The sequence below is a fragment of the Chrysemys picta genome, chromosome 4, assembly GCF_011386835.1.
Source record: "Chrysemys picta bellii isolate R12L10 chromosome 4, ASM1138683v2, whole genome shotgun sequence".
NCBI classification, from domain to species: domain Eukaryota; kingdom Metazoa; phylum Chordata; order Testudines; family Emydidae; genus Chrysemys; species Chrysemys picta.
The window spans coordinates 22,650,452-22,668,404 of record NC_088794.1 but is presented as its reverse complement, the minus strand read 5'-3'; the positions used below and the strand labels follow the sequence as shown (position 1 = coordinate 22,668,404).

The following is a 17,953-nucleotide window of genomic DNA, read 5'->3' as shown; positions in this document are numbered from 1 at the left end:
GCTCCTGGTTTATGCTTTCTTTCTTATCTTTAAACTTTTCTGTTGAGCAGTTGCAGGGCAGTTGGAAGGACTTTCCTCTGCACTGCACATCCCCCCAAAAAGTTCTGGCCCTGTTCACAGCATCTATAAACAGGTGGCCTTCCTGTAGGGTGGCATGCCATATTGATGAAGGTCAGACTGTACACCAGGTGGCCTGTGAGCAAGCTGCAGGTGACGGCACCTTCAGGCAGCCAGTCTCCCTGTAGCATGGCCTGCAGCCGTGGAGGATAATTGGACTGTGCCCGTAGGGTCTTGTTTGATTAATTTTGTGTGTGTGTGTGTGGGGGGGGCCACCTGAGAGGGATGTCTCTGTGTTGGGAGCTTCCTGCAGGATGGGGCAGACCATGAGGGAGCAGGAAACAGAGGACATTCCCTTATTCTTCCCTCGCCCCATTCTCTAGCAGAATAAGGACTTTCAGCTGACGAGGGTGGTGCCTTGTAGAGGGTCTTGATTGGGTGATGGACTAATCTGTACAAGTCCTAACGGTTAAACAGCTACTTGCAGCTAACCGGTCATGAGCTGGGGAAACTCTGGCCGAAGTTGGGGGTGTGGCCCTGCAGTGGAGAGTTCTGATTGGCCCTGAGAGGGGGCCTGGCTTCCCAGTGGGGAATTCTGATTGGCTGACGAAGGGTGACTCACCTCAGAACTTTTGAGTGTTTGAAGCTGCTTCTGGCACCAAGATGGCAGCTTATGGGAGGGAAGCCTTGGTGGGCAACACCCAGGATGGATCCCTTCCGAGAGGAGCTGGGGATATGGGGACAATGGCAGGGTCCTCTCACAGAGGGAAGATGGAGGAGTCAGTCGGGGATTGGGGCAGTGGGGGAAGATGGGTATGTCAAGTGGGCCTTTTCAGATGGTAGTGAAGGTCATGGCAGCATCTGATGAATCCCTCCGGACAACGGGGGCATCACATAGTTCCCCTCAGAGAGGAGCAGGGGATGTGGAGGGCGAGAACTGGTCTCTGCAGGAGTGGAAGGAAATGTCTGTGCCGAGCAGATTCCCTCAGTGGGGCGAAGGGGACAGGGGAAGCTTCAGCTGGTTCCCTCAAGGTGGGAAGGGTGACATATGAATCCCTGCGGAGAGTACAGGAGGAGTCAATGGCTCAGACCCCACAGCTGGTAGAGGTGGCATTGGTTTCCTGTGGGCCTCCTCAGGAAGTGGGGAGGATGGTGGTTGCCCTTCTCCCAGACCTGCTGGTGTATAACAATCACTCCCTCCTGCGGATGCTGCCTTCCGTGGAGACCTTCAATGGAGTCTTGCTCTGCGTGGATATTACAGGTGAGGAGCAGGGCTGCCTGTGGCAAATCTCTGTCTGTGCTCCCTTTGTGGATGGGGCAACCATTTGAGCTTATCAGTTGGTCAGCATCTGCCTTTAAGGGGTTTCTGCACTTATTTATCTAGGTTCTTCAGTGCTATATGAGTGTCCTTGAAAAGAACCCATTTTGTTTACTATCCCCTCTGCCAGCTGCGTAAGTGAGCTCCCAGCCTTGAAGGCTTCATCCCTTTTCGCTTTCCTTTAGACAAAGTGGGCATTTGACCTTGTGAAATTCTAGCAGAAAGTGGTCTCGGGGGGGTAGGGGGGAAAGCTTCTTTTCTTCTCCCCCCCCCCCATTGAACCAGTCTGTGTACCTGTCCCCCGCCCTGATCCCTGCTACATCCTGAGGCAGCTTTGCTTCACTGAGCAGATGGGAAGGTTTCAATTTGTCCAACATCATTAGAAGTGAGTCTGATAACTTCAGTCTAGGACAGTGGTTCTCAAAGTTTTGTACTGGTGACCCCTTTCACATAGCAAGCCTCTGAGTGAGACCCCCCTCTTATAAATTAAAAACACTTTTTTTATATATTTAACACTATTATAAATGCTGTAGACCAAGCAGGATTTGGGGTGGAGGCTGACAGCTTGATACCCCCTCTCCATGTAATAACCTTGCGACCCCCTGAGGGGTCCTGACCCCCAGTTTGAGAACTCCTGGTCTAGGACTTGGTGGATGTTAATCCTTCCACTGGGCGTGCTCATAAAGTTCAACACGAATAATAGAGCTCTTCAAAGAATCCCATGACTTGGAATAGCAGGTGCATGCATGTCTCTCGAAAGCACTATGTCACTTATTTCATAAGTACCAAACTCGCCACAAACCCTACATTATTCTTTTATAATTTGTAATGGAAAGTGTATTTGATTGCAATAGCTGAGACCTGCCACTATTCAACTTCTAGCCCTTCCCTAGTTAAGTCTGCTATCCTTTAGGACAATATTGAAAGCTCCCTCGGGATGACAGTTTGGCCTTCCGTCTTTGCTTGTGTCACAGGATTAACTGCTCTCCTTGAAAAGCTATACACAAACAATGACCTGAACTGTGGCCCAGAACAGCTAACCCAGATGCTCAACGATTACATAGAAGGGATAATGGTGCGTAAGTACTTCACCTCTCCACCTATAGGGAGAGGTAGTATCTGTTCAGGGCTATATGAACCTCAGAATTGGAGATTGGCTTGGTTCTGCCAAAATGCTGTTCTTTCTGAGACATTTGGTCCTTTATTTTCTTGGTGGTCTTCCAGGAGTATCGCCTAACTATTCACTGCCCCCTCCAGGTATCATAAAGCAATCGTCATCCTGATCAAATGTAACTAGATGGATACCCCTTACTATTTGTCGCTTTTGTGGCACAGAAGAAAGTTTCTCTTGAAAGGGTTGGAGGAGGCTTTCAAAGGGGCAGTTAAGATGCCCACCTCTTGGAGTCAATAGGAGTTGGGTGCCACTCTTCCCTTAATGCCTTTGAAGGGGCATTAGTTTTATTGTGTGTCACCACCTGGCTGTTTCTCTGTCATAGGGAGGTTTCAGATCTTTTCTTTGGAGGGGGAATCTGTGTATTATAAATAAACACAGCACAAACAGAAAAGCCTAACTTACCAATTCTGGAGTACCAGGCTGCACTGGGTCAAGGTGGGCTATTACCTAGGGCTTTATGTAGACTCCTTCTCCCTTCTTTAACCCATATGACAATTTTTTTGCAGTTGAACTGCATAGCTGGTGTCATCCAATCTCTAATAAATGTCAACTTGTTGTCAAGTCTTACAAATTCCAGGGTGCCCCAAATTTCCAACCATAAAGAAGCATAACAACTTTGACCTACTTTAACATGGGTTCAAAACAAGTCTTCAACCAATCATTATTAAATTTTATACCCTGTCACGTCTGCCTGTTCATTGTTTCCCCTGCTTTTTGTGATATTTTTATCTAATAAGCACGTATGCGATTTAAAACAACCTTACACAGCGATAACAAAAGGTCATGCTCTTAAACATGTTTCTGCTTAACAAGCAGTTTAGCTCTTATTTGCTAATAATTCTTTATCATCTCTTTTATCATGACTTCTTGCTAAGTTTTATGTGGGAGTTCTCTAGCATAACCTTCATATACCCACAGTATTAACCTTATGTTGGTGTTACTAGTGTCCTAGGGGAAACCAGCTCTGAAATAAGATGATCGTACCATTGCTGTACAGAGGGTGGAAGTGGTGTGTTTAACTCCGTAAGCCAGGAAACTTTGGTGGGCCAGCAGATGTTCACTCTTGGTCAAGCAGCATTGCTCTGCTATCGCTGCAGAGGAATATATTAAAGAAGATGCAGCCCCTACCCCAAGGAGTTTGTAAATAATGTGCCCTGCTGGCTTGTTTCTGAAAATGTGTTTTAAAAATAGCTTTATATTATTATTGCTAAATCCCTGCTTTTTTTTCTTAGTGGTTGTGGTATTGGCGAGTGAGTCAAATTTGGGCTCTTGCTCGCTGGCATGTTAGTGGCTCCAGTGGTGACATGCTCAAATTGGCACACACTCATCCATAAAAGAATTAGTTCACTGATTGAAAGTGGAAAATCCTGGAGTCCTGACCACTTGTGACGGTTAGCTCTCCTGGCAAGAGTATGAATTTGTGGGCTATTAGTCCTAAGGTGCTGGCCAGATTCCAATTAGAATAATTATATTCTTGTCTTCCTCTTCGATGCACACCCTGCCCCGATCTCCATGTTCATACAACACCAAGCACAACGAGGTTCCCAAGCCTGAGCAGGGTTTCTCAGCACTACCAAAATACAAATATTAAATAATTTCCCTCCACTGGATCCCTTGAGAGTGCTGTTTTCCCTTTCCATCCCCCACTGTGCATTATAAAACAGTTATGCCCTATCTCAGCAATGCCAAAGTGGTTCTTGTGTAGATCTATAGTTTGTAAAGCTCTTTGGGATGAAAGCAGCTATATAATGAAGATGGCATTATATTCTGTCTCATTTATTCATTTTCTGTGTTCCTCAGATGTGCTTTGTTTCAGAGGCGATATCTTGAACTTCATAGGTACTTATTACATTGTTCTATGTCTTTGAAATGCATCAGTGGCTATTACAGTATTTTTGGCCTGATTCTCCACCCCCTGGAGTTAAAAAATGGCAAAGCTCCCATTGACTTCAGTGGTACAGGATCAGGTCCTTCATGGATCTCACCAGCTGGAAATCACATACATGAAAAGAGCCATCTCTGTTTCATGCCCCCTTCCATTCTGCTCTCTCTCCTGCAGGGGATGCGTTGCTGGTGCTCTGGAAGGTAGAACGAAGCCAGCTCAGTGACATCATTACCCTAGCAGCAAAATGCAGCGTGGAGATGCAGGAGCAGTTTGGGTTTAGCTACACGGAAGTGGGCCTAGAGCTCCGACTGAAGATCGGTACAGACGCCTAATGGAAGAAATACATGACAGCAACCTCAGCTCCGAAGAAACATACTGGCAACTAACCTGTTCTTCTTTGAGTGCTTGCTCATGTCCATTCCATATTAGGTGTGTGTGCTCGACACATGCACCGGTGCTGGAAGTTTTTCTCTAGCAGTATCCGTAGGGGACTGGCTCTGGCGCCCTCTGGAGTGGCACCTGCATGGCGCGGTATAAGGTGAGTGTGACGAACTGGGACTGTGGGCAGGGATCTCTAGCAGGAGGGTCTCTGCCGATTGAAGTCACTAATAACAGGATTGGGGACTTCAGCAGCAGAGTCCAGGGAAGGGGTAGGGACGGTTTTATGGCCTGCAGCATGCAGAGGGTCAGACCAGATGATCATAATGGTCCCTTCTGACCTTAAAGTCTATGAGTCTATGTTCTTACTGTGGTCTGTGAATGCTGACAGGGGAGTGTGGCTAGGATAGTCTGCATTGGGGGATGGGAGATTGCCCGAAGGAGAATACCTGAGCATGTAACATGAGAACCCAGGAAGGGGTTGGAGGCCAGGTGACACCTTGGCCCGGGAAACTGAAAAAAGGCTGTGGGAGGGGTCGCTGAAGGCAGAGTGTTGGAAGCTGGCTGGTGAGATGGCTGGGAGGCAGAGATTGCTCTGACCTCCCAAGGGGGGCTGGGATGCCCTGGGACCCCAAGATGGACCTAACTGAGGGGGGCCCTGTTGTCTGTGCCTGCAAGACCTGTCTTGGACTGTATTCCTGCCATCCAAATAAACCTTCTGCTTTACTGGCTGGCTGAGAGTCATGGTGAATCGCAGGAAGCCGGGGGTGCAGGGCCCTGAGTCCCCCAATACTCCGTGACAACTGGTGGCAGCGGCGGGATCTACTGCACCCCGTGGACGGCGCTTCCTGCAGTAAGTGACTGGGGAGCAGTAAAACGAAGGGGGATTGACGGGGACCAGGCGTGCTGAAGAGTGAGAGAGAGAGAGATGGTTATTACCCTTGGGAGTGTGTGACCAGCGAGAAGGACTTTTGCAGTAACAGGGTCCCCCGGGGGGATCGCAGCGAGTGGTCCCAGGAGCGGAGGAGTCTGCAGCTCGACCCTGGCAGAGAGGTGGTGACCTTGAGAAGGGCTGGCACATTAGGGGTCTCCCTGGGAACTGTGGGGAGCTGTGAGCACACAGGCCGGTGAGTGGCCAGCAGGAAGATGTATGCCAAGTGGCTTAAGAGCGACCTGGTGGAGCTGTGCAAGCAGAGGGGGCTGCGCAGTGGGAGGCTCACCAAAGAACAGCTCATTGCCCAGCTGGAGGCGGAAGATCGCGCGAATAAACTGATCCCTGGGTCTCAGGGAAGCAGCCTGGCAAATGCAGCGCAGGCACCAGTGTCTGTCCCAGCTGGGAGTGGTCAGCCGGCTGCTGAGGGCTTCCCGAGACCCCTCCTTCCTATGCCTAGGGGAAGGGTGGGGAGGAGCCCAGCAAATACCGAGGGCGCCGTGACCCCCCCGGCCAGCAGGGGATCCTCCCGGCGAAGCTCGCCGGCCAGCAGAGGATCCTCGCGGCGACGTTCGGCATCCGTGGAGCGGAATTGGCTGGAATGGGAGAAAGAGCTAAAACTGAGAGAGCTGGAGGATCGTGAACAACAGAGACAGCATGAAGAGAGACAGCATCAGCATGAACGGGAGGAGAATGAGAGACAGAGACAGCATGAACTGGAACTGGCGAGACTGAGGGGCAGCGAACCCCCGGCTGCGGTGAGCGAGGGGGGACCCAGGACTGCACGGAGCTTTGATAAGTGCATCCTGGCCCCACGCAAGGAGGGGGAGGACATGGATGACTTCCTGGATGCCTTTGAGACGGCCTGCGAGCTGCACCGGGTTGATCCCGCGGACAGACTCCGGGTCCTTACCCCCTTACTGGACCCCAAAGCCATGGCATTGTACCGCCAACTGGAAGAGGCAGAGAAAGGGGACTACGAACTATTCAAAAAGGCCCTGCTACGTGAGTTTGGGCTGACTCCTGAGATGTACCGGGAAAGGTTCCGGAGCCAGGATAAAACCCCTGAGATCTCGTATCTGCAACTAGCCGTCCGCATGGAAGGATACGCCAGCAAGTGGGCTGAGGGGGCCCAGACGAAGGAGGACCTGGTTAAACTGCTGGTACTGGAGCAACTGTATGAGCGGTGCCCATCCGACCTGAGGCTGTGGTTGAGGGACAAAAAACCAGAGAACCCGCGACATGCAGGCCGGCTGGCCGATGAGTTTGTAAAGAGCCGGTCAGGGGATAACAGGGAGGAGTCCCAAAGGAACAGTCCCACCACAAGGCAGAGAGAGGGTCACCGTGGGACCTCCCCGTGGGAAAATACAGAAAAACCCCATCAAAGGGGAACATCCGGCGTCAGGACCATCCGACCCACTCAAGGGGACCCATGGGACATGGGCTGCTATCACTGTGGCCAGACAGGCCACATACGGGCCCAGTGCCCCAGGCTCAGGGACAGACTGAGCAGACCGAACCCACAGAGGGTTGACTGGGTAGAGACCCAGCCGGGCGAGAGGCAGCATTCCCAGGGAAGGGGGGCTGGCAGAGTACCACCTGCTAAGGAGGGAGGAGAGCTCCAGGCCAGCTCCTCTGGGGGGCTGGATGCTCCAGACTCAGGGTTTTTGGTTTATACGGTGGGCGTGGGGCTGTCCCTCCAGAGAGAGTACCTTGTTCCCCTGGAGGTGGATGGGAGGAAGGTCAATGGATACTGGGATACGGGCGCAGAGGTGACGCTGGCCCGGCCCGAGGTGGTGGCCCCAGATCAGGTGGTGCCCAACACCTACCTGACCCTGACGGGGGTGGGCGGGACACCAGTCAAAGTGCCCGTGGCAAGGGTACACCTGAAGTGGGGGGCCAAGGAGGGCCCCAAGGATGCGGGGGTACACCCATATTTGCCCACTGAGGTGTTGATGGGGGGGGACCTGGAGGACTGGCCAAGCAACCCCCAAAGGGCACTGGTTGTGACCCGCAGTCAGAGCCGGCAAGGGGCACTGCGCCCTGGCCTTGGGGAGGGTGCCTTGCCTGAGGCGCAGGACCCTAACCTGGTCGGGAGGGAACACCCAGGGACATGGCTCAGGGAGGCTGCGGCTTCAGACCCAGCCGGCGAGAAAGAGCAGGTGGCCATCCCTGTCCCAGCTGCTGAGTTCCAGGCCGAGTTACAGAGAGATCCCTCCTTGCGGAAGATAAGGGACCTGGCCGACCTCAATGCGGTACAGACCATGGGGAGAGGTGGCCGGAAAAGGTTCCTGTGGGAGAAGGGGTTCCTGTACCGAGAATGGGCTCCCCCAGGGAAAATGGAGTCAGGGGGGATCAGGAGGCAGCTGGTGGTACCCCAGAAGTATCGCCGCCAGCTGCTGTGCCGGGCCCATGACATTCCCCTCTCAGGGCACCAGGGAACCTGGCGTACCCAGCAGAGGCTGCTACGGAGCTTTTACTGGCCTGGGGTCTTTGTTACTGTCCGACAGTACTGCGGATCCTGTGACCCCTGTCAGAGGGGGAGGAAGGCCCGGGACAAGGGGAAAACAGCTTTAGGACCCTTGCCCAGCATAGAGGATCCTTTCCGGAGGGTGGCCAAGGTTAAAAGGGCGGCTCTGAACCAAGAGAGCCCAAAGCACAGACCTCCAGACTGGAGCTCTGGGAGAAGACCCCAGCCCAGTTGGAACCCCAGGGGTATTGGGGTGGGAAAAGGGCACAGGCCGCATAAACCTTCCCACATGCGAACTGCGAGTGCCATCAAGCACCCCGACCTAAGGGGGGGCGTGAAACTGGAGGGGCCTGGTGTAATTCTCACCAAGGAATGGGAGGGATGTGGGGGCATCCAAGGGAACGGGGGTAGGTTCGAACTTCCCCGGGTCACTGGCTAAAGTGACCCTGCTCAGTTCGGTCTCAAAAAGGGGGGAGATGTGACAAACTGGGACTGTTCTTACTGTGGTCTGTGAATGCTGACAGGGGAGTGTGGCTAGGATAGTCTGCATTGGGGGATGGGAGATTGCCCGAAGGAGAATACCTGAGCATGTAACATGAGAACCCAGGAAGGGGTTGGAGGCCAGGTGACACCTTGGCCCGGGAAACTGAAAAAAGGCTGTGGGAGGGGTCGCTGAAGGCAGAGTGTTGGAAGCTGGCTGGTGAGATGGCTGGGAGGCAGAGATTGCTCTGACCTCCCAAGGGGGGCTGGGATACCCTGGGACCCCAAGATGGACCTAACTGAGGGGGGCCCTGTTGTCTGTGCCTGCAAGATCTGTCTTGGACTGTATTCCTGCCATCCAAATAAACCTTCTGCTTTACTGGCTGGCTGAGAGTCATGGTGAATCGCAGGAAGCCGGGGGTGCAGGGCCCTGAGTCCCCCAGTACTCCGTGACAGTGAGCCATCGACTCCCCTCGTCCTCAGTTCCTTCCTGCCACCAGTGACGATGCTGGAACTTCTGCTACTTTGGCTAGCTTTCACTTAGTTCAGTGTGTCTCATGAACGTTTCTTTGTAAAATAGCTGTATATAGTTTAGTATTTACCCTTAGTGTTAGTTCTAGTTAGGTGATCCTGGACGGGAATCCCTCAGAGAAGCCCTCTTAGGTCCTTGGACCCTGGGCACCGACAGCAGGATTCAAGGTGTGGCTTGCCGGTAACCTGGTGCAGATCTGCAGAGGCACGTGCCCCCTGGCATGAGCGTCGAGACTGACCCATTGTGTCTCCAACTCCTCGGCACCGGCCCTGCGACTGATCGGCGGAATGGTGTCCCTGGTCACTCTCCCGCCAGCACCAGTGAATCCCCTCGATCGGGGAGATTGTACCGACAACCAGCCCGCTCCAGATCCCGGTACAGGTCAAGCAGCGTGAGGCATAGATTGCCGGTTTACCGATGCAGATACACCGAACGCTGAAGATCCTCGGGGTCCTGTGGGAGGAACTCGTCTCAATCGGACAAGTCGGCATCGAGGCACAGTAGCTAGCACCACAGGGAGGAGGGCCACTGGGCCAGCCAGTCATGATCACTCTGCAGTGACCGGAAGACCTGGGCAAGGACTCCCTCGCCGATGCCTTCCTCCTGTCATGGTCAGGGAGCCTGATGTACGTGTTCCCTCTGATTCCTCTCATCAGCAGGGTCCTAGCAAAGATCAAGAGAGACAAGGCACAGGTTATCATGATGGCCCTGCGTGGCCTCGACAGCACTGGTTTGGTATGCTTATGAACCTGGAATTGGCCTCTCCCTGGCCCCTGCCCAACCGACCGGACCTGCTGTCACAGGACCACGGTCAGCTCCTGCACCCCAACCTCGCGTCCCTCCACCTCTCAGTGTGGATGCTGCGTGGCTGAACCAGGAGGAGCAGACCTGCTCGGATGAGGTCCAACAGGTCCTCCTGGGAAGCAGGAAGCCCTCAACCAGACTGACTTACCTGGCCAAGCGGATGAGGTTTTCCCGCTGGGCGTCCGAGCGTGGTATCTCTCTCGCGCGCTCTTCCGTACAGTCCGTCTTCGACTACCTGCTTCATCTGAGAAACCAGGGCCTGGCACACACTTCCATTAGAATGCATCTCACGGCCATCTCCACTTTTCACCCACAGATTCAGGGCCAGACGGTGTTTTCTCATGACATGACAGTCAGATTCTTGAGGCCTCGAGAGATGCTTCTGGCAAGTACGGACTCCTGTCCCACAGTGGGATCTTAACTTGGTCCTCTCCAGGCTCACGGGCCTTTGAGCCGCTGGGCTTCTGCTCCCTTTCCCACCTGTCATGGAAGGTCGCTTTCCTGATGGTTGTGACATCGGTGAGGCGAGTCTCCGAGATTAAAGCCTTGACCTCAGAACTATCGTACACGGTACTCTACAAAGACAAGGTCCACCTGAGGCCTCACCTGGCCTTCCTGCCAAAGGTGGTGTCCTGGTTCATGTGAAAGATAGACATCTTCCTCCTGGTGTTCTGTCCTAAGCCGCACAAGACAAGTGAGGAGAGGTGGCTGCACGCCCTGGACATCCGAAGGGCCCTGGCTTTTTACCTAGAGCGTATCAAGCCTTTCCGTAAATTGACTCAGCTCTTCATCACCACAGTGGATAGGATGAAGAGCCTTCCGGTGTCCTCACAGAGGATTTCCAACTGGATTGCCTCTTGCATATGGACCATTTATGATCTGGTGGGGGAGCCGCCGTCGTCGTCGATTGTCCGAGCCCAATCGACTAGAGCTCAGGTATCCTCGGCAGCCTTCCTGGCGCACATCCCTATCCAGGACATCTGTCAAGCTGCGACGTGGTCCTCTGTCCACATGTTCACGGTGCATTATGCCATCACTCAGCAGGCCAGAGAAGATGCTGGGTTTGGCAGAGCTGTGTTGCAATCTACACGTCCGTGACCTCCTACCTGCCTCCAGGGGTACTGCTTGGGAGTCACCTAGTATGGAATGGACATGAGCAAGCACTTGAAGAAGAAAAGACAGTTACCGTTTCCATATCTGGTGTACTTCGAGATGTGGTGTTCATGTCCATTCCATAACCCACTCTCCTTCTCCACTGTTGGAGTTTCCAGCAGGAAGGAACTGAGGTTGGGGAGAGCTGGTGGTGCCCCTTATATCATGCCATGCAGGCGCCACTCCAGAGGGCACCAGAACATGCTAAGGGGAAAACTTCCGGCACCAGTGCATGTGGCGAGCACACACACCTTATATGGAATGGACATGAGCAACACATCTCAAAGAACACCAGTTGCAGAAAAGGTCTTTTTCTTTTCCTTTCAGGGCTGTCTGCAGGCCATGTGTCTCAGCTCATTGTCGGTGATGAGATGCGTCAGTATTTGCTGGTGACTGGCCAGCAAGTGGACAATGTGAGGCTGGCACAAAGTCTGGCACAAGCTCATGAAGTGATTCTATCACCGAACTGCTGGGAGCTCTGTGACCAGGATGTGTTAGAAGCGGAAATGCTTAAAGGCCAAAAAGCCATGAAGGTAGGAGCCCCATAGTGCTTTTGCAATTACTATGCAGTGGAGTCTGTAATATGGAGTCCATTGATGTCAAAAGAGGAGATCCTCATTGAGTTCAGTGAGCTTTGGATCAGTCCATTAACCAAGATATTTCAGACTGGCTTGTGTTCATATGGTTCCCTTTTCTTTGTTAGCTAGTGGGACATTTTCTTGAGCTCAATCAGCAAAGGCCTGTGCTTTTACAGCCAAAGATTGTGAGTTCTATTCCCCCATGCTATGCTGAGCATGTGTTAAATTGCTGCAAGGTACCTTCCCTCTGAGAAAACATAACACTCCCAAGAAGCAACCGTTTTACTTTTATGGCTAGCAGTTCTTCCCAATTTCTGATGATCACCAGGTGGGGTCAGTAGACAGTGTCATTCTAGGGCCGTTTGGCCTGATTTTCAGCAGAGCTGAGCACCCGCAAATCCTAGGGAAGTCAATGGGAGGGGCAGGCGCTCGTACCCTTTGCAAATCCAGAACCTTTAACTTCTGGCACAAGCGGGTTGAATATAGCCAGGCAGGTGCCAATAGTGAGAATGATGAAGTTAGTTTGGGGAGCAATTTAGGCATGATGACCATAGTGAAGGATGAGATCTAGGGTTGCTGAAATCCTTCTGTTGATGTATTTTTTACTGGGCAGACTTTGGGGAAATGACACTCTGGCTATAATTTTTTCTTTGTTTTCAGCTGCGATACCTAAAGATCTTCCATCCACCTGATTTTGATGAACACTTTGAAAAGTGCATAGACCATCTACAGCATTATCCAAACGATGAAGGTGAGATCCTCGCATTCAGCATCCGAGCCAACAAGAATGCAGGATCCCTGGAATAGGGAGAAGCCTTTTTCTCCCCTTTGCCTCTCGCTAACTTAAACCAGCATTTCTCAAACTGGGGTCTGTGGATAGTACTCCAGGGGGTCCACGGGCCATGCTGATCAACTCCTCCCCCTCCCTCCCTCAACTCCTCCCCTCCCTCCCAGCGCCTCCTGCACCTCAGGGGAACAGCTGTTCAGCAGCGTGCAGGAGGCACTGGGAGGGAGGGGGAGGAGCAGGGACAGGGCATGCTCAGGGGAGAGGGTGGGAAGAGGGGGGGTAGGGATAGAGTGGGTGTGGGAAAAGGTGGGGTGGGGCCTGGGGCTGAGCGGAGGGCTTGGGGGGGTCCTTTAAAAAAATTAAATCAAAATGAGGGTCCTCGGGTTGCTAAAGTTTGAGAACCACTGACTTAAACCATATAAATTCCTTTCCTAGTCCTGCTGAGAAAGGCTGTGGCCCTGGCTTCCAGTCATGAGCTCGAGCTGGCCTTGCAGAGGTTTGTCTTGGGAAATGTTCTGAAGAAGGTAAGATGCTGATGTTTCTGTTCTGATACGTGCTGTTCCTCCACAGCAGGGGCGGGCAAACATTTTGGCCTGAGGGCTTTGTAAATTGTATGGAGGGCCGGTTAGGGGAGGGGGTCGTGGCCCAGACCCCATCTCCTATATGCCCCCCCCGAGACTCCTGCCCCATCCAACCCCCCCGTTCCCTGACGGCCCCTCTGGGACCCCTGCCCCATCCACACACTCCTGCTCCCTGTCCCCTGCCGCCCCAGACCCCCGCTGCCCCATCCAACCCCTCCTCTCATTCCCGACAGCCCCCCCGGGACCCCTACCTCATCCAACCATCCCTTCTCCCTGTCCCCTGACTGCCCCTGGAACCCCTGCCCCTGACTGCCCCCTGCCGCCCCCTCCAACCACCCCTCCTTCCTGACTGCCCCCCGGGACCCCTGTCCCCATTCAACTCCCTGTTTCCCCCCCGCCCACCATCCACATCCCTGCCCCCTGACCACCACCCCAAACTCCCCTGCCCTCTATCCATCCCCCCCTGCTCCCTTACTGCACTGCCTGGAGCACCGGTGGCTGGCGGCGCTACAGCCGTGCCACCCAGCTAGAGCCATGCCACATCGCCACCATGCAGCACAGAGCACCGGGTCAGGATGGGCTCTGCAGCTGCGCTGCCCCAGGAGCTCACAGCGCCGCTGCCCACAGCATTGCGCCAGCAGCAGAGCAAGCGAGCTGAGGGTGTGGGGGAGGGGGACAGGAGGGGAGGGGCCGGGGACTAGCCTCCACGGCCTGGAGCTCGGGGGCCGGGTGGGCCGGTCCCACAGCCCAGATGTGGCCCGCAGGCCGTAGTTTGTCCACCCCTGCTCCACAGTGAATCCGCACCCCAGGCAACGAAGAGAGTAAATCCCAGGCGCATGAAGGAGCTGAGTCTTTTCCCCCATGTTCCTTATTTTCCAGATCGATGACAATCAGCTACTGGTGTTTGTATCTGAACTTCGACTGGTAACCGTGGTCTCTGTCAAGCTGCAATTTCACGAGAGCACAAAAGTGACAGAGCTGTGCAAATTGGTCCAGGATGCCACTGTGAGCATCTCTGGTATCATGAAGGGCTGGAGAGGCAAAATTATCCAAATCTCCACATATGGCAAAGTGAGTAAAGCAGGGCTTAGCTGCTCTGTGAGATGCAACCCAGCAGGCGTAAGGATCACTGTGGGAATTAGGGAGAGGCATGCCCACTAGGGTGGCATGGGTGGGGCCCATTCAGCTGCCAGCCAGGAACAAAAAATCTCAAACAGTGGCATCTGTCCAATAGTAAGAACCAACTGATGTTTGTGAGTAAGTGGGATACCTGGTGCTTTTGGCCTGAGCAGCGCTTTTACCATTGTGGTTGTTTAGTTGTATTACAGCAGCACATAAAAGTGCCAGCTAAGATATGGGGCCCATTTGTGCTGGGCGCCGGCCATACGCATAGTAAGAAATAGTCCCTGCCCCAAAGAGCTTATTGTCCTGACAGATAACGGATGGGAGAAAAGAAACATCATCACCCTTGTTTTCTACAGGGAGTCTGCGGCACAGCTGGGAATCAAACCCAGATCTGTTAAGGCCCAGCTGTAATCAAAGGACCATCCTTTTTCTCAGCCCCCTTTGTTCACAAACTCTTTGTAACCGTATGCAAAATGCATCATGCCTGTAGCTTTTCAGAATTCAAGCATCTAAGGAAGTCTTGGATGTTTGAAGGCACAACTGGGTTGAGCCCCTCTGGCATATCCTTAATGGAATACTTGGGTTACTTATTAATCTACTTTTAACCTCTCCTCCTTTTCTATCCTCCAACACAGGGCTGCACATTTCTATGTGCCTTTGGGCTGCCTTGTGATAAAAGGAGGAGAGCACCCATGCCTTAGATAGGGCAATGAGCATTTCTAATTTTTGCTCTAAGAATCTCATGGAAATTGAGTAAGTGCAATGTCCCTCTGCCTGGGTCATCAGCAGACTCCCAACCTGGGATCGTTAGCACTACAGCACTGACTTTTACCAACTGAGCTAAGGGAGTAACGCTGTTAGAAGTAGTTGGGTGTTATCTTCTAGTGGGCCAGCCACTGAAAAGGATCCAACCACATCAGCCACACCATCAAGGGCTCATTCACCTGCACATCCACTAATGTTATATATGCCATCATGTGCCAGCAATGCCCCTCTGCCATGTACATTGGCCAAACCGGACAGTCCCTCCGCAAAAGAATAAATGGACACAAATCAGACATCAGGAATGGTAACATACATAAGCCAGTACGTGAACACTTCAATTTCCCTGGTCATTCTATTACAGATTTAAAAGTCACTATCATTGAACAAAAAAACTTCAGAAACAGACTTCAAAGAGAAACAGCAGAACTAAAATTCATTTGCAAATATAACACCATTAATCTGGGCTTGAATAGGGACTGGGAGTGACTGGCTCATTACAGAAGCAGCTTTTCCTCTCCTGGAATTGACACCTCCTCATCTATTATTGGGAGTGGACTACATCCACCCTGATTGAATTGGCCCTGTCAACACTGGTTCTCCACTTGCGAAGTAACTCCCTGCTCTCCATGTGTCAGTATATAATGCCTGCATCTGTAACTTTCACTCTATGCATCCGAAGAAGTGAGGTTTTTACCCACAAAAGCTTATGCCCAAACAAATCTGTTAGTCTTTAAGGTGCCACCAGACTCCTTGTTGTTTTTGTAGATACAGACTAACACAGCTACCCCCTGATACTTGAAAAGAAACATGTCACTCACCCTGTCAGTTGTGTTTTGTTGTGAATTGAGTTGCCAAGACTTGCAGGGGTCTGGGAGAAACATTCATTCATTTTAACCTCCCATCGCAGATCACGCTGACCGCTGCTTGAGAAAATGGGACTTGGTCATGATTTAATTCCAGTGCTGGTCACAAGTGGGAGTTGTACAGTGACACAGGTTGTCATGGGTATTGACAACCAGAAATAACAAGGAAAAGTAAATGTGTTAGGAACACAGGAACTGCCAGGTTGGATCAGATCAGGGATCCATCTAGTCCAGTATTCTGTCTCTGACTGTGACCAGCACCGGCTGCTTCAGAAGAAGGTGCAGGAGCCCTGCAATTATGGGGTAATCTGCTCAAAGGGAAAGCTTCCTGGCCCCATTAATTAGAGATTGGCTTGTACCTCGATGCAGGAAGGTTTATATCTCTTCCAAAACTCTCTCTTTTTTATCATTTACCACTGTAATTCTGGATGTTCACTGGGTGTTTGATTCTGGAAAAGAGCTGATGGGATAATATTTCTCCAGTGCCGTTCCATCCCCAATCACCAGCCTGCCAGTGGTGTGAAAATTGCCATTGCTCTGAGATCAGCACAGAACAAAAGTGCTTCATGACCTTGCGGGGACTGAGTGTTAATTGGCCAGTGGAGGAGCCAGTCATTTATCACAGGCCCAAAACAGTAGTGGCAAGCCCAGTCGTGAGTCTAGATCACTACTAAAGCAAAGAGGGTGAGGAAGATACAGCTATGGAGAGTGTTAGCAGGGGCCGGCTGATTCCACGTTGCTCTTACTGTATTTTAGGCTTGTTTCCATTGGGATTACAAGCGGGTTAGCGTCTGTGGAGTTGCTGGCATGCGTTCTAGGCAAGAATATACAGGTAGGATAGGACTTTGCTGTGGTGTGTGTGTGTGTGAGAGAGAGAGATAATTCGTTAGATTGCTCACTGCCTTTCCCCATACTCTATTCCTGATGCAGTCACTGGCTCAAAGGTTAAGATGGCCTCCAGGATGCTGACGCTTTTTCCAGGGATGATATCATGTGATGAAGAGATTTACTCAATATCTGGGTTGCCCGGCTGTTTTTTTAAGAAGCTTCCGGAGAAGGAGACGAGCGATGCTGTGAGCTCTGGGGTAACCTATGAATATCTTGGCAGAAAGAGAAACTCCTAAGTCACTCTTATGTGCTCCTTCCAGCACAAGCAAGAGAGAAGGGAAAATCTAACTCTGTTAACTCAAAGGCTGAATATTCTTATCCGGGGCCAGCAATCCCAGAGAGCTTGCAGACAGGCATAGATGGTAGTGACCACCCTGCCCTTCCCATCTTGCTAAACAGAAGCTGGGTCCTGACTTGTTCCCAGCTAGATGGAAGGAGTTCTGATAAGAAAAAGGTTGAGAACCACTGTCCTTATCCAAGCGACTGCCTGAAATATCCTCCAAACACCTACGTTTCCACTGGGATTAAGAATGGGCTGTACGCAGCAAATGAATGAGCCCATCTAACTCTTTCATTTCGCCTCTGGGCAGCCAGATGGGTTCATGGATCTTCTGAAAGTCTTTTTTCTGTTTCTCTTTATTTCTTACCTAGTGTATGATAGTCCAGATAGGTGATCACTGACTCTTGTCTTCCTCCCTCCTTTTAGAATGTTTGGAAAGTCAGGCATTACCAGGAAGAAGGATGGGAATCGACCCCTGTTGGATAGGTGGATCTATCCTCTTGGCACAGTTTTAATAATGTGCAGAACATCCCTGAAAGCCAGGAAGGGATGCAATGGTGGGAGGAAGGACATAGGGATAAATAGGAAGGGGAGTTGCCATCTAACAACATCAGGGAAAATAATAGCCATATGTTTTTGTTTAAAGCAAAAGATCAGCTCTGATTGTCCCCCTCTCCTGTTCCCATGTGTCCACAGATCCAATGCTTGTCTTTGCAGGCAAGCTAAAGGGTTGTAGGCCAGCAGCCCAAGTGGTTGCAAGGCACCTGTGATTGAGACAGAGGTGCAATCTATAAAATGAGAGAGGACAATTCACAAGCTAGCTCGTCTGCTTGATGACACCACAGCGCAATGCCAGATGTAGGATTAGAACTCACGCCCAGAGCGCTTCCTCCTGGCCTCTGAAC

At 51.9% G+C, this 17,953-nt stretch overlaps 1 protein-coding gene across 1 annotated transcript; it reads left to right on the top strand.

Annotated features, from left to right (window-relative positions):
• Positions 1–11,452: 11,452 nt before the first annotated feature.
• On the top strand, positions 11,453–17,935 carry LOC135972152 (adenylate cyclase type 10-like). Its single transcript, XM_065591618.1, has 4 exons — positions 11,453–11,714; positions 12,420–12,510; positions 12,982–13,070; positions 14,007–17,935. Exons 1-4 carry the CDS (start codon positions 11,553–11,555, stop codon positions 14,286–14,288), a joined length of 624 nt encoding a protein of 207 aa, XP_065447690.1. The 5' UTR covers positions 11,453–11,552; the 3' UTR covers positions 14,289–17,935.
• Positions 17,936–17,953: the final 18 nt, after the last annotated feature.